This window comes from Tympanuchus pallidicinctus, unplaced genomic scaffold, assembly GCF_026119805.1.
Source record: "Tympanuchus pallidicinctus isolate F22 unplaced genomic scaffold, pur_lepc_1.0 scaffold4, whole genome shotgun sequence".
NCBI lineage: Eukaryota > Metazoa > Chordata > Aves > Galliformes > Phasianidae > Tympanuchus > Tympanuchus pallidicinctus.
The window spans coordinates 34,365,691-34,381,990 of NW_026294758.1; the positions used below are offsets into that span (position 1 = coordinate 34,365,691).

General features: G+C 35.2%; 1 protein-coding gene across 6 annotated transcripts in view; it reads right to left on the bottom strand.

Annotated features, from left to right (window-relative positions):
* Window positions 1–16,300, bottom strand: part of NTRK2 (neurotrophic receptor tyrosine kinase 2) — a 206,149-nt gene that overhangs the window by 103,876 nt on the left and 85,973 nt on the right. For 2 of the 6 annotated variants that reach the window (XM_052701548.1, XM_052701547.1), the window contains 2 exons: window positions 12,710–12,778; window positions 5,957–11,844 (listed from right to left, as the gene is read on the bottom strand). The exons of 3 other annotated variants lie outside the window; for them this stretch is intronic. In XM_052701548.1, the coding sequence (XP_052557508.1) occupies window positions 11,807–11,844; window positions 12,710–12,778 (107 nt within the window). In that variant the 3' untranslated portion in view covers window positions 5,957–11,806. Of the gene's footprint in view, window positions 1–5,956; window positions 11,845–12,709; window positions 12,779–16,300 lie in introns of those variants that run through there. One more of the 6 variants, XM_052701549.1, reaches the window with a different exon arrangement.

Consider the following 16,300-nt stretch of genomic DNA (forward strand, 5'->3'; position numbering starts at 1 on the left):
TAAGTACTGAGCTACAAGCAACTTGTAAAATGTTAACTTAGTCTTCTAAGATTTTATGAGAAAGTATAAGAATAAGAACACCATTATAATTATTAAAATGAAACTTAATTTTCAAAAGTAAGATTACAGAGGATTTCAGATATTTTCTATCACTTGCAATGCCCTTTTTCCCCAGTTTCATTTCAAACTGCCAAACAATTATTGCCAAAAAGATAATATTTATACTCAGGGATATTCATTACAGTGTATAAGAGAAAAATACATGTATAGGGATCACCACCATTTAGAAAATAATGATTCAGGTACCAGCATGAAGACACTGCGGTCCCAGGTCAGAAATAAGACAATCTTGTTGAATTAAGTCACTCATCTGCATTCAAAATCAAGTTTCTAAGTATATATTGCACACAAATTCATTCAGCCCTAACAGTAAACAGTCAATTTCTTCTGTGGGTAACACACAACAGAAATTGTAAGATAGCACTATTTCACATCTTCATAATCTTCTCAATTATAATTTTGTAGGGGAAAAAGAGTTAAACTATGGACAAATACAGCTTTTACATGAAATCTGGCTAAAACAGATTAAACACACAAATCTAACTGTTTTGGAATTAAAATTGCTTCTTTTTTTGGCATTTCTTAGTATATTTACTCCTACAAATGTTCACAGGCAGTGAATTTTATGCCCTAAAATTTGTAATTCCCACCAAGTAGGGAGAAATTGTACTTATGAATGGCAAATATTTAAGCTAGTCTCTTAGCTGATTTTTTTGTTAAGTGACCTGATTCATTTCTTTCTCAAGTCTTATTTTGACTTCCTCATAGTTTTGCATCCCATACAGATATATTCAGTGCTGAACAGGTAGATGTTAGCCATGTGGCATAAACAGACACATGGTGGAAAGAAGGACACAAGAGTAAGGCTGCACAAGTTGTGTTTGCAATTCCAATGCACTGGCAGCAATGACAAAAAGTTTTAGATTGTTAATTAAGCATCTAGATATTATTCAGGTGCAATTTAATGTGGCGCACTAACAGTCCTCCCTAGAATCCTGAAGCAGGCAGGACCACACACACAAAATTTCTTTTGTCTGTAACTGTATTAATGACACAATATCTCAGATGAATAAACACTCCTAATTTATTTTATAGGGGAATACAGTGCTGTGCTGTATCTAAAGTCAGAGTCTGGACTTTGGTGCAGTTGAATGAGGCAGGCAAGCATCTGTACTGACTCTTTGTATCCTGCGACAATCAGGTGGCACTCCTTATGAAAGCAGTGAGCTAAATTTACACTTATATTCTGTATCAAACAAATAAATCTTACAATAGCCTGATTTACAATACCTGAACCAAGATCCACAATGCCTCTGAATGGGGAAAAAAACTCAGAAGCTTTTCTGAATTTGCCTTTCCTCTTGGAGATGTTCAAACCCTTACTAAATAGACTGATGACAGGATAACTCAATCTCTCTGCCATTAATCCTCAGTCTGTCTACACAGTCTGCCAAAATCTGCCATTTTCTGGCACAAGTATCTGTCCCCTGGCAATCACCAATCAAACCACTATCATGCAAGCTATCTACAAATCACCAATGGTTACAGCTGCTCTCAGCTTGTGCAAAATTCAGACCAGCTGCCAGAAGGAAAAGTATTAGCACTTCATGGTTAGGAACTCCAGCTCTCAGAGGCCAGACCACCAGCTCACTATGACAGGTGACAGCGGATGACAGGTCTCTGGCTATGCTGCTCTAATAGAGGCAGGCCTGCGTTCAGACTCCAATAAAGACTGAAGCCACAGCAGGGAATGGAAACATGGCATCCCCTTGAGAAAGGAAAAGCAGGAATGATAAATTTTTTCCTTTGTCTTGAAGAGAAAGTGTGGCTCTTTCTTTACCCAGAAAGAGATTACATCGGCTCCCAAGGAAGAGCAAGTGCTGACACATGGGAAAAGTTAACCTTACATCCCATGTAATGAGTAAAAAGCCAGCCTCTGAGCACTCTGCTTCAGAAGCCATGCCTCAAATGCCTGGTGGTTAGTCCAGAAAGGAGAAACTTGGGTAATTCAGTTAACTTACCTGATTTTGGTGCATATTCTCACAAGTCAACAAATGCAGTTTCAATGGCATGAGTCATATCTAAAAGCATTTCATGCATTGAAAAATATTGGGAAAGCCGAGCAATATCATAATGTTTGTTGTAATAACAAAGCCTGTGTTGCATAATCCTTCCCAAGGATTCTATCCTTCCCATCTGTTATTCTATTACTTTTACTGATTTTCACCCTGGGACCACCTTGGGCAGAAATGTTTGAGCTAACTGACCTCAGCACCAAGCGAGACCTCTTGAGGCAGTGTTACAACTGGCCTCATGGCACATGTCTTTAGAACACTTGCTTAGGAAGCAAGGTCTGTGTAAGGATGCCTATGAGAATAAAGGCATGATGAAAACTCAGCATGGAGTGACAATGAACTGAAAGAAACATTACCTAGCTTGGCCAAATGCCTATACAGAACTACTTGTTTTCTTCAAACATGTTCCCTGAAGCAGAGATGAAGTGTTCATTAATGAGGCATTACTTTCTTCAGTATTGTACACACTGAAACTCTGCTAAAACTCTTCCAGGGTAAAACACAGCAATTCTTCAGTAAGATAACACTAGTCATCAAGAAACTGCATAAAGAATTGCCCATCTGCTTCAAAGACTTCCATCATTTTCTTTTCTTTTACTTCTCATATCCAATATTAATTACTAAGTCATTGAGGAAGTCATTGATGACCTGCACTGTCATCAAAATCTAGCTCCCAGCACACTTGCATATTTCCTTTTTGTTGATCAGCCCTCTTGGGAAAATGCCGTGAGTAGAGCAACCAGTTGAAAATCTGCTTTATTTGGATGTGTAAATAGGAGAGTACGTCTGCATGGCAAAAGCCATGTGCTGTAACATGAAGGTGTGAAAGATACTACCACATTCTTATTCTAAGTCATCCAACACACTGTTTGGGATTTTATTTTGTAATTATTATTACTATTATTGTTACTATGCCAGACATCAGTACAGACTAGGAGATGAGTGGCTGGGGAGCAGCTCAGCAAGAAGGGACCTGGGGGTGCTGGTGACAGCAGCTCAGTGAGAGCCAGAAGTGAGTCCTGGAAGCTAAGGGTGCAAACTGCAATTAGGATGTATTAAAAATCGTACAGCCAGCTGCCCAAAAGAGGTGATTCTCCTGTTAAATTTAGTATTGGTGTGATCTCATCTTGAAAATTGCTTGCACTTCTAGTCTTCACAAGATATAAAGGATATTAAGGTCCTTGCAAGCATCCACAGAAGGGGAACACAGCTGGTAACGGGGCTGGAAGACATGCCCTACGAGGAGAGGATTAGGGCATGTGGGCTGTCCAGTCCAGAGCAGATGTGGCTGAGAGTTGACCGCCCTGGTTTCCCTATCCCCCTGAGGAGAGGAAGCAGAGGAAAGTGCCAGACTCTGCTCCTGGGAGCCAATCACAGGATGTGGGAACAAAGCTCTGACACGGGAGGATCAGACTGGATATTAGAAAAATTAGAAAACATTTCTGTACCATGAGGGTGGTCATATGCTGTCACAAGCTTCCAAGAGAGGTGGTAGATGCCCCATACTTGTCAGTATTCCTCTGAATTATTCTATTCTGTTCTGTTCTATTCTAGGAACTATACCTGAAGTTTGCTATGATGAAAAATGCAGTAGTGGCATTGAAAGGATTATTGGAATAAAACACAAATTTTCAAAATACAGTAGAGAAACAAACTGTATAAACAAAGCAAACAAATGCTTTTAAGTTACTGTTTTTCAACTACCAGAAAAAGCCATTCACTTTAAACACAATGTTATCTTGTGTACCAAATGAGAACTGTAACCCAAATTCATTTTCAGCTCAATTTCAAATACACCTTTCTGTCCTCTTTACCCACACGCTCCTGTTGCCATACACTCTGAATTGCAATTTTATGTTGTGAAGGGACTATTTGGTTGAAATTCCATTTTCTGTTTACAGATCATAATGACAGTCTGTCTCCTCTATTGCCAACTCTGCTCTGATGACGAAAGTCCAAGAGCTCTGGATAGCAAATTGGAAGCCAAACAAAACACTATCATTTAAACACAGAGTGTCTGTCAGCTTCAGCGAACTAGCTACAGAACACTTAGCTTAGAAACCTGCATACAGTATTTGCTTTTCATAGGTATAACACATTGCCCAAGAAGTATTTCTTTAGGATTATATGAATATCAGAATCAAGTTTTTGTGAATTTACAATCACCTCATAAAACCACAAAATATGAAGACCTGCTTATGTGCAGAATTGTGTTTATTTTTGTTTTAGGGCCTGATTACTATTAACCTGTAGAAAGATGCATCAACAGATCAACCTGAAAATGATTTTTAAATTTACTTTACATTTAATATAGTAACAAATATAGTAATCTTTAAAATTTGCTTTTTACATGTAAATGAAGAAAGTGCATTGATAAAACAATTTAAGATATTAATAACTAATACAAGCTGTAACACTCTATCCTCATTAAAAGAAGAAAAAAGAAAGGCAAGTATTTACAATAATTTACTGCTAAGTTACAGTTCATACTTATTTTTTAAAAAAATGAATCCTTGTTTGCATTTTTAAACTAATTTGGATTGTTAAACGCAGGAACATTAAGTATCTATGTTACTATTTATCCTGTTTACTTCCCAGTTTGCTGGTCTGCATAAATTGGTACTTTCACTTTTACTTCTACTTTGTCCCCTTTTTAATTGTTCGCTTTAGATGGTAACCTTGTTTTATTGAGGATGTAAATTTTGTAATACAATATTTCAATGTTAAGCTCTGTTACCATTCAAAAAATATCCAAAAAATGATTGGATTTGGCATGTATCAAAGACTTTGTTTTATTTGAATACTTTCTTTAAATTATTGTATCATCCAGTGCCATCAATATCATAATTTACCTTTAGTAGCAAGTCTTATTAAAAGTGTCTCCAAAGTGAATGGGTATCAAGCCTGCCTTTTATAAGGTGGCAATACATCATAATTATTTAAAATTGTTTAAAATACATTATGATGAAAAAGTCCACATGGGTATATAAAGCAGTTTGGGTAAAATACTCAAAATACTGTGATCTCATTGAGAAAAATGTGACCAAACACTTCACTGACAAGAAAAGGAACATGTAATACAATATCCACATCTGCTACAAAAGAAAAAAAAATTAAAAATGTGTGTGTGTGAGAGAGAGAGAGAGAGAGAGAATAAAAACTTAGGATGAAACTGTGACAAAACAGTTCCAAAGTTCTTATGTTGTGTATTCTGTTTCAATAGGTCTAATAAGAGACCCAAACAGTTCAGCCCAATAAACAGAAGATCCAAACCAAAACACACCCTTCAAGTCACAGCTCTGATGTTTCGTGAAAACAGTTTTTAAAACCATCATGGTATGCTTGAGCATTCAACCATACCACTGTTTCTATTTAAAAGTTCTGAGTAGAATAAATAATAATAAGTAGAATAAATAGTGGTCTGAAATGTAAAACTTGCTGTCTTATGATCAATGGCTGAATACAAAGTCATTTGAATGACTGAATTGATCTGAATAACTTCATGTCTTATTAAATGTACATTTTAAACACAGGTGCATTTATATAAAATTAAATAGACATGATTATCATTCAAAGGTGTTTGCTTTGTTGCTTTCTTTTCTAAAGAGGGAGTTTTTAAAAATATATTAAAAATCATTCATGATGCTATAAAAATAAAGAGTTGAGTCTTGCAATATATCCGAAAACAAAAGCAAGAATAAGCACATATATAACAACAGATATCAGCTGAGGAACTCCACAATTCAGGTATTTTCCAATATAGTACAAAATTTCTAAAATAGTAAACGTAAGCATTTTACAGTGAGTGAAAGACACAATGATAATGAATTATAAAACTTTATTAGCCTGTTAAAAATAAGTTTGTCAAATACACTTCTTTAAAGTATGGATTGTCTAAAGTGTTACAGTAGCACTTGGCAATAAAAACAGTCATTGTCCGTTATTTACAAGACATGTAAAACAGTTTCAATGTGCAGAATTAGAGAGGAGAGAGAGGGAGCAAAAATTCATAGCCTGCTGATGGATTACAGCAAACTTTTTTTAGGATGTTGTTAAGGTAGAAGACATTTTTATTTTATCATTTGGAACGTTAATTTTTTCAGCACCTGAAAGATATGTTCGAGTACAGAATGTTTAACTTCTGTATCTTGATACCAACTGAATAAATTTCTTCCTATTTTTAAATTGAACCTAAACCTAAGAAATATCTAAATGTAGGACTCCAAATGGCAGAAGAATACATTTTAAATGTGTTTACCAAAGTCAATCACAGGTTGCACAGTGGCATGGGAGCTCTGCTCCATAAATATCAAGAAATTAGTTACATTTAAAAAAATAAAAAAAATAAAGGAAGAAAAAGTCAGGATTTCTTTTCCTATTTTATGGACATGCCTAGAAAGTGCACCAAATTCTTCTTACATCAAGGAAAAATTAAAACCATTGGAAGAAAACCACAACTTTCATCTCTTTCTTGATCAGATAGTTCCCTGAATAACTACCTACGTGATTGTTCTTGTCATTCCAGACAATGAAGGAGGTTACACTGAACACACATACAAGGAGAGAAATCTTATAAATTAATATGAGTCTACTCAGTAACATTTCTGTGCACTGCTGCCTCTAGGGACTACTGACCTTCAGAATGAAAACATTTTGACTCTGTACTGTCTTCAAATTTACACCAGACCAGAGCACGTACGCTTATTGATCACATTCCTTGCAGCTGAAAAAATACAGCTAATCATGGAAGAATCATAGTAAAATTTCAAGGATGTGGTAGGCTTGTATCAAAACAATACATATCATACTATGGACTCTTTCAATTTATCTTTTTTTTCGTGAATGGCTAAATTTCTGAAACTAATTCCTAATGTAAAATATGAATAACTTCCACGTTATTAAAGACAGCAAGCTCTTCTACAAGTACAATGAAACAACTTGCATACCTGTGAAATTCAATACCTATACTTATTTCCAATTCTCTCCTATTTTAATACCAAATTTGTACATGCACAAGAAAAACAGAAAAAAATGAAAGCCAGATTCAAAAGTTTGGGCATATGCACTTACATGTAAGTAGGGGAATGGAATGGACAGTGAAACATTGTGAAATACATGATATCAGTATTCTCTGCACTCCTCGTTGTGTATAGTTCTCAGTACTTCCAAACATCAATAAACTCGTACTATGGAGACTGAATGACAAAATCTCAATGTGGCTCAATGCAGGCTCAATATAGGCCTGCATTATCATCTGGACTACTTTACTCTGTTGCATGGTGATGGCAAAGCCCTTCCAAAGGATATTCAAAGACCCTGCACATCAGGGAAGATGTGAGAAGAGAGTTTACAGCACATGAAGAAGGAGGACGATTAAGTCTGTCAAGAATGGTACAAAAGGAATGAGAGAATCACTGAAAACCATAAAGAAGAAACAGAGAGTATAATGAGAAAGAAGAACAAGAAAGTAAGTTAAAAAAAATGTTCACGTAAGCTTTGGGAGTTTTCTTCTGAAAGGGACATAAAATATTTACGTCCCTAATTTATGAATAGATTTTGAATAATTGAAAATGTTAACTGTGTAACAGGAAAAGGAGTGCTGAATTGGAAAGATGTCAAAAAAGAACACCTTTCCTATTTGTTTGTTAACTTTACAAACTTCACAAACTCCATTAACACTTTCAAACATGCAAACAGTTGCATACAAAGTTCTACCCTTAATGCCCACCATCAACAGTCAGCATGTCATGCACAACCAATGAAGGTCTCAGAAAAGGTGCCTTTGTATGAATGCTGTTGTGGAGAGACTTGGTAGGAAGTGTATTGGTCATTTCTATGTGGCAGACTTCCATAATGCTTTTAGTCTTTGAAAAATGGTGTTTAAGGAGTGTCTGCACCATAGGGAAGAAATGGATTTGTAGTGCTTCAGCCCAATGTCAAAGAAGAGCGAGCAATTTCTGTGAAAGCTATTTGAAACAGAATCAAAATTACTTCCAACTAGTTGTCCCAGGTTTTCTTGGCACTATCTGCTGCCCCCAAGGATCTTGCTCCCGCTGAAATTAATAGCTTTCTAGAACTGCTGTGTGGGAGAGACCCAGCTGCTAGTCAAAGGCGTTGGAAAGGATGAGGCGTGCCTTGCTACCCACACACATTGCAGATGTGTCACAGTAACCTTGCTGACAGTGAGTTCTGTGACTTCCGCCAAAGAAGGACATAGTCCCAAGCACCTTTCTGCAGGAATAGCCTTCCTGTGGGCACCCACCTCACTTGATGCCTGACTTGATGTGGTAGACAACTGCAGCAAGGGTAATGCAAACCTGGGGCTCTGCCTTGGAGCAATGTACTCCTTTCCAATCTGAGCTGACCACTTCCACCAAGTTCAGCTGGAATGGGTTTATTTAGCAGCCTTGGTTACATTCCCTGTCTCACACCAAAACAGCCCCAGGACTCCTTCCAGTCCTGCAAGTAATCTGCCCATTTAGCTGTTCAACAGTTTATCTCAGTACTTTTCTGAATACATTAAACTCCAATTTAAAGCAAATTTGAGCATAAATCCCTTCTAGCAGAACATTAGGGATATGTTTTTATTTTAGGTTTTATGTCTGGCATATTGGAAAAAAAAATAGCAAATCTGCCTTTAAACATTTCATAGCTTTTTTTTATTGCTTAGTGAAACAATATAAAAGCTTTTTAGTATCAAATCCTTGATGTTCAGCAACTTTTACCATGTTAATGGTTCCTGCATGATTCTTAGTTTGAGTGTCACTTTGTTTTAAGGAGGTCAGGAATTTATAATTAACTGAGCCCTTTCCAAACAAACACCATTTGAGCAGATCGGAATCTGAACAGTTAAAAGCAATGTCACTCACAGTCCAGCTGAAAAACAGGAGCTAGTAGTTACTATAACTACCACTTATAAGTTTAACTCCCTTAGCTTTAAGAGGCTCTGGCCACATACTGAAACCATTTTAGAAGTGCATTCTCTTCTTCCACTAAGCATTAAACACCTGCATTAAGACATAATTAGTAACAAATCATGTGCTGTAATCCATGAGGTTCTGTGAATATTTGCATCAAATAACAGTGCACTGAGTGGCTAATATAAAAGATAATACAAAATACTTAAGAAGGAAATTCTACAATATATGTATAAATATATATTTTGCTGGTGCATAAATCAGTTCTGGTTTATTAAAGTTACCTCCATGATTACATAAAATCCAAAATACTGTGAGTACATGCTGAAATACTTGAAGGTCCAACCTACTCCTATATGATAAAGATGAACTGCAAAGTGCTACAAAATAAATTACAAAATAGTATGTGAAATCCCAAATCAATATCTGTGTACATTTATGCATATAAATATAACAAATCATAAAGAACTATCATTTAAAATGAAATATTTCAAAAAATCATCTCTCAAATTCCAACTTGGCAAGTCTGTTTTCCCTGACAAAAGAAAAGGGATTAGACTCTCACCTCATTTATTTGGCAATGAATTGTGAAAATATAACTGAAATATGCTGTGTTCCAGCATAATTTAAGACCAGAATCTGGGCTACTGGATCAAGCTCTGCTTGTGATCCAACTTACACCTGATGTAACTCCACTGACTTTTGTTCAAATATTGATTATCTAAATGATTTGCTATTAGTTTAGAATCATCCTGGTGGCTTTGGATATTATTTCAAAATGGGAAAAGTAAGCAATAAATGTGAGAATAAAATAATTAAAAGAAAGTTAAAGAAGAATCAGTAGCAGAATAGAAAGTATCACCCTAAACTTAGATAATTTCCACATAGACTTAGGGAAGAAAAAAGGCAGATATTCCCAATATATTTTTCTGAGAAATGGCAGAACACTTGCTGACATTTAACTTCACACAAGGAGTATGACTGATATCTTCAATTGTTGCCATCTCTCCCAAACTCACCAGAGAATTTGCAGGGTGACAAAGACACCACGATTCCTAGATCATCATTAGACTCCCACCTCTGCCCTCTTCTTTAATGTTATGTGTTAAAAAACACACATTTGGAACAGATTTTGGAGAAGGCAAGAAAGCAATTTAGCAATTGCAGCTCCCATTCCCTGGTCAATTACAAGAGAAAGGAAATATCTCACTACATAGACCCTGAAGAATTCAAATGTGGACATACTTATTGACTAATAAGGACATTTGCAAAACTCGAAGAAAGAATGGATGTCAGAGACTGAAGAGAATATTTAAAAAAAATCAAAGAACTAGGAGTTTTTAAAGGCAAAAAGTGATAAAGTATTTGGAAAAAGAACAAAAGGGCCAAGAAAAGAAAAAAGAAGACAGAATATACACTCTTGTAGAAAGAGAAGGATAGAGTATACTTTAAAAAATCATTGATGTTGACAACAGTTTTTCAATAAAAAAGTGAAAATGTCTGAAATTTGAAACAAAAAAAAGCAAAAAAAAAAAAAAAAAGAAAGAAAAGCAAATATAGAAGAGAAAAAATAATATAATCCTTCGCTTATTTCTCAAGAAATTAAAATCAAAAGCTCAGAAATTCAATCAAAATTCATAGAAATATATTCACCTATCTCAGTACTTTGCTGCTAATCTTCCTAACCAACTTTCAGCTAAAATAACAGAACTTCACCTTTCCTAAGAATATTCCTTAAACAGAAAAGATCAAATTTTATGCTCAGTACTTTATAAGTAAGCAGGATAAAAAGGAATGTCTAACAAATATACCAAATGCATCCCTGTTCTTGCAAAATGCTTGTGCCTTTGCAAACCTTCCTTGTTATTGTAAAGATTCCTGAGGACAGTACACTTTTCTTTGAACAGTTGAATATTCCTATAAACATACAGTCTGAAGGACCAACAATATAGTGTTGTTACTCTTGTTCTTGGCTCAGAATCAGAATTCCAGACTACTAAAGCTTTGTGCTCTTACGGACAATATTGAATAAGCGTAGCTGACTGAATGATTAAATGATGGCAGTGGTTCAAAACCCAGAACACTGATGAACATTGGATATTGCTCTCGTTATCCATACAGCTCAGACTCAGCATTTACCTGGCAAAGTCAGTGGAACTACATATATAAATATGACTTACAGGGCCAACTCTGCAATTTGCTGCTTTAGTATTTAAGACTATATCCTCAAAATATACACAAACTTAGCTTTGAGTATGTCAGCATTCCCCTAAAATCAATGGATTTATACACATACTTAAAGTGTTTGTGGAAGAGTTTTATGAGCCATTTATGCAAAAATACAAGTGCAACTTTGCAGTTCACCTTTGATAAATATTATTTATAAAAACAACATCTTTCTAGTTAAGTTCAAACAGGAAAAAAAATTGACATAGGAAAACAATATAATGTAATTTCATCTCAAAGACATTTTGAAGACACAGAGAGGACAAGGCAATAGGAAAGAGTGTGGTAGCTTATTTCTGGACTTTCTTGAATTTTATAGCTGCCTTAGGGCTTAGCTTTGCCCCGTTCTTGAAAAACAGCTACTGGCTTGAAAGTACTTCTAGAGTTCTCCAAACAGAACCAATGCCTAAAAGAGAAGTCCAAGGGAGGTGGCACTTCACTGGGCAAGAACTGTCCACACCCTAGTGTGCAGCATACAGCTTCCACACCAAGCTCAACAGCCCCTCTCTCATCTTTTTCATATTTCATTTACCCATCCAGTGGGATCTTATGAAATAAAACAAAACCTAAAAGAAACAAAATAAAATATGAGAAATCATGCTATGAGAAAAAGTCAAAGAAAAATTAATAAGAAAGTCCAAACATAAATGGATACTTGGCAATCAAACATATAAACATGAAATACATTTAAAGCATATACAAAATGTTAAATAAAAGTGGCACATGAATTTATGAAAATGACAAAGCTCTATCTTGAGGCCAGAATTTTATTCATCAATTAAAAATGTATAATGTTACTCATTTGTCTTTAATACGTCTAAATGTACATAATGAGCTGTAATGCAATCAATCTGGAAATCTGCAGCCAAGGCCTGCACTTTGAACTAGCAGACAAACTTCAGCCATAAGTCCTGCCTTGTCCAAAGGACTACAGTGAGTAAAATCATAATCAGGTTTATGTATTCTATATATTTGGATTGGTCTATTAACTAATTGAGAAATCCAGCTATGCCACAAAGTTACAGTTACACAACAATGGGGTCCTCTGTAATCTTTGATTTGTGCCTTCGGTCATGCAGATAATCCTCTCTCTCTGCTCCAAATAGATTTCTGCACTTACTGTCATCAAATAACTTTGCAATGGCAGAAAAAAAAAAATTAAACTGGGGAAAATGTTATTTAGCTGTCATTTAACTTACTGTCTCTGAATATCAAAAGAAACTTGAAAATCAAAACATATATATGATGAAACAGTGAAATACAACTAAAGCCCCCTAGGTCATGTTCTGTTCTTAGGTGAAGGAGAAATCAGAAATTAAAATGTTCACCTAATGTCGAAACATTACCTGATCATCTAAGGCTATTTTAAAGCTATATTCAGCCATATTTGACCCTACAGGATAAATGCTTCCTAGAACAGCATTCTCTTACCCAGTCTGTTGTTATCTGATGCAGTTGAGTTATTATGTACACCACTGTTCACAGTCACCATTACTTGTTCTAATGACATTTGGGGAAAAAAAAAAAAAAACAACACGTGAGACTTGTACTATTATGCTGTAAATGTAAACTTCCTAAGTAGGTTTTTAAAAACAAAATTATTTTTTTTTTTTTGGTCAGTGTCTTTTTTTTCACGTTGCTTTAGTAAATTATCAATATTTATGAAGAGCTGAAAACTTAAATAACAACTCAGGGCCAAATCTTGATTTGCTTGATATGCTTACATTATCAGCTTCACAAGAATTGAATTTGACTGTTAGTAATTAAGTAGCAATTAATAACATATTTACATTGCACTTTCTTGCTTGTTTTATTACTTTCACCCTGGATGCAAGTGATGGCACACTCAGAAGATGAACTTCCTAGTTTTGAGCCACTGCCCACTCCCAAAACTGTGTGTCAAAATTATTTCATCTGAAATAATTGATATGATTCAGTGTAATGCATCAACAAACCAGATCAAACCAAACCAGAAACAACTAAAGAAAAACAAACAAATGAACAAACAAACAAACAAAAAGTGGCTAATTTTCCAATTAAAATATAACTTAACAGTCCACTGCAGAGTGAAGATAAATGCACAGTTGCGAAGTATATCAATCCTCATGATAGCATATACAAGTGGCAAACTGTCTAACGAATTTAAGGAAGACTGAGGATTTTTGAGGCTGTACAAATGTGTCAGGCTCTTCTGGTCCTTTTGTTAGAATTTTCACTACATCACTGCAGTTAATCATTATTTCCATGGTAATCTTCTAAGAGATGTGGAGAAGTTAAGGGTTAGAGGGGAAAAAAGAAGCATCATCATGATTTTGTCAGCCTGGCACTGAAAGCTACTGTATGGTTAATACCTTCCCTTGGAAGTTCTCAGGACATGCAAAGCTCCTATGTGGAATCTTGGTTTCTTATAGTTCTGATTCTACATACATTCATCAAGATTAAAGCAAAGGACAGATACATCTATTTACATAAATACACATATCTGCAACACTACAGCAAATCAATGAAGTGAAAGTTGTCTAGTCTTTTAGTTTGTTTCTTACCTAGTCTGTCGCAATCACAGTGAAATCAAACTGCTAAATATTTAAAGTAACATTTTGATATTCATTTGAGAAGTTCTTAATTGATGAACTACTCTTAAATTTCTAGCATTGTGCACAACGTAGGTAGATAGCGTCTGCTTATATTCTTAATTGCAACTCTACGAATGTTAGCAACACTAGTAGTTTTAAGTGTTTTCAGAAGAAAAATACAGTACAGAAAGCAAGATCTAGGGACCTGAGCGAGAGTTGTTGACAAGAGTCAACAAAGTCACGGTGGAGTGCTACAAGTCCTATTGAAGGCACAGGTTTAATGACAATAAACAGATTTTGAAAGGGAAATAAAAGGGTTAATATCTCAGTCTACAAAACTGACTACTGAAGTGTTCATGAGCACAAATATCTATTACCTATTCTACCGTAAAACTGATGCAAAATTACATTCCACATAGCAGTAACTTATTTATTTCCCAGACAGAATAACTGGAACAACTTTTTACAGGGAATTACTATTTTACATGAACATAGTCAAACCCTAATTCAGAATGCAATTTCAAGTCAAATGCAATGAACTTTTTACAGTAGAAACCAAACCTCCAAAGCTAAATTTACAAACACTAAGAGGAGTTGCCACACTGTAATAAATTTCTAGAGGTTAGGACATGTGCTCAACGTGTAGAAGACCAGATGATTTGTTTCTGAGTGCTCCAATTACAACTCTCTAAGAACAGAAGTATTTCTCTAATTCTGTGCATCTGGCTCTTATTTCTTTCACTTTTCTTATCTGTTCCTTGACAACAACAAAACAAACAAAGTCTTATTTTGTGTGTAATGAAGCAATTTGAGGAAACTGAAATGTTTCAGGTTTTCATTCTGGAGAGAAAAAAAAAAAAAAGAAGAAAGAAGAAGGAAAAGAGAGGGATTGAAAAGGAAGAGGAAAGGCAGAGGATAGGGGTCACAGCTCTGACAAGCCACAGGTGAAAAGGAAAAAAGGACTGAAATATAAAGATACAGAAATTGCACAAGAGTGCTTCAAAAATAGTTCCAGCAGAAGAAATCTACAAATGCATTAAGCAGCAAGCAATCTGGATTTAATTTTTACACTTACTCTTTGACTATTTGGAGTAACAGAAGTAATAGAAGCAAAATATTATGTGCAGTGGGTTTTGAGAAGATTATTTGTCATGTCCTAACTGCTTCTCAGAATTCAACAGAGTCTGTTGGACAGGTTGAGGCAAAACCCTTTGGCCCTATTTGGTGCCAGGGCATTGGATTCTGCCAGGACACTGGATTCAGAGTTTAATGTTAGTGTAAGAAAAACACGGCAGTTATGTAAACTGACACTCAGACTTGTAGAGAAAGTACACAAAAGAATAAAAACTGAAAAACTCGATAAAAATGGAAGAGAGAAAAACGCTATCCATTTTCCCCTTATAAAGAATTACAGAAATTCATTCATCATTTAAGTGAACATTATGTGTCTATCTCCCTCAAATGCAAATGTCTTGAATGCAATGGAAAAAATACAAATTATTTCAAAACATAACCCAGTAGTACATTTATTCCAGTATCAGTTTCTCATTCAGAGAGTTCAGAATTCATTATTAGTCTTAATACAAATTTGTATCCATTACTGATAGTAACGAATAGTAATTCTGCAATATACTATTTTGAAAACAACATATTTACATCTATCTATTCTTTTCCAAAGAGAATGTGCTAAATAAAGTGCAGCATAAATTATGTTACTAATAAAGATCCAGCTGAGCCAAGAATGAGGATTTTATTATTATTTTTTTATCTTACAGTTTACTTTCTGTAATCTGGAAGTGCTGCAAACCAACTATCTCAGGAGTTTTGTAAATCCATCACTCAGATACTAAATAATCTGTAACCTCCTAAGAGTTTACTTTCCTTGAGAGCTTGATAAAATCTCTTTAAGACCAAATGCTTTTAGTTTTTCTATTCATTGTATTAACATCCTCATTGTTCAGAAAAGAAAGAGAGAAAGAAAGAGAGAAAGGAGGGGAGGAAGGAAGGAAGGAAGGAAGGAAGGAAGGAAGGAAGGAAGGAAGGAAGGAAGGAAGGAAGGAAGGAAGGAAGGAAGGAAGGAAGGAAGGAAGGAAGGAAGGAAGGAAGGAAGGAAGGAAGGAATGATAGACAAAAACACGTTTTTTTTTACATACTGAATTCATTCTGAAAAAAAAAAAAAAATCATAGACTTCATTCTTTACATTCAGAGAGGATTTTTTTTTTCCTTCTTTTTAACCAGCACACAATATAGATTTGAGTAGTTCAGAGCATCATTCTGGCATCATAACATCTAACACATTTCAACCCTGTATTTGGGAACACTACTGTTACTGAGATAGCACATCAATTGGCTCAATTTAATCATAGAATCCTTAGAGTTGGAAGGGACCTATAAATGCCATCTAGTCCAGCTGCCCTGCAATGAACATACACAGCTAAATCTAGTTGC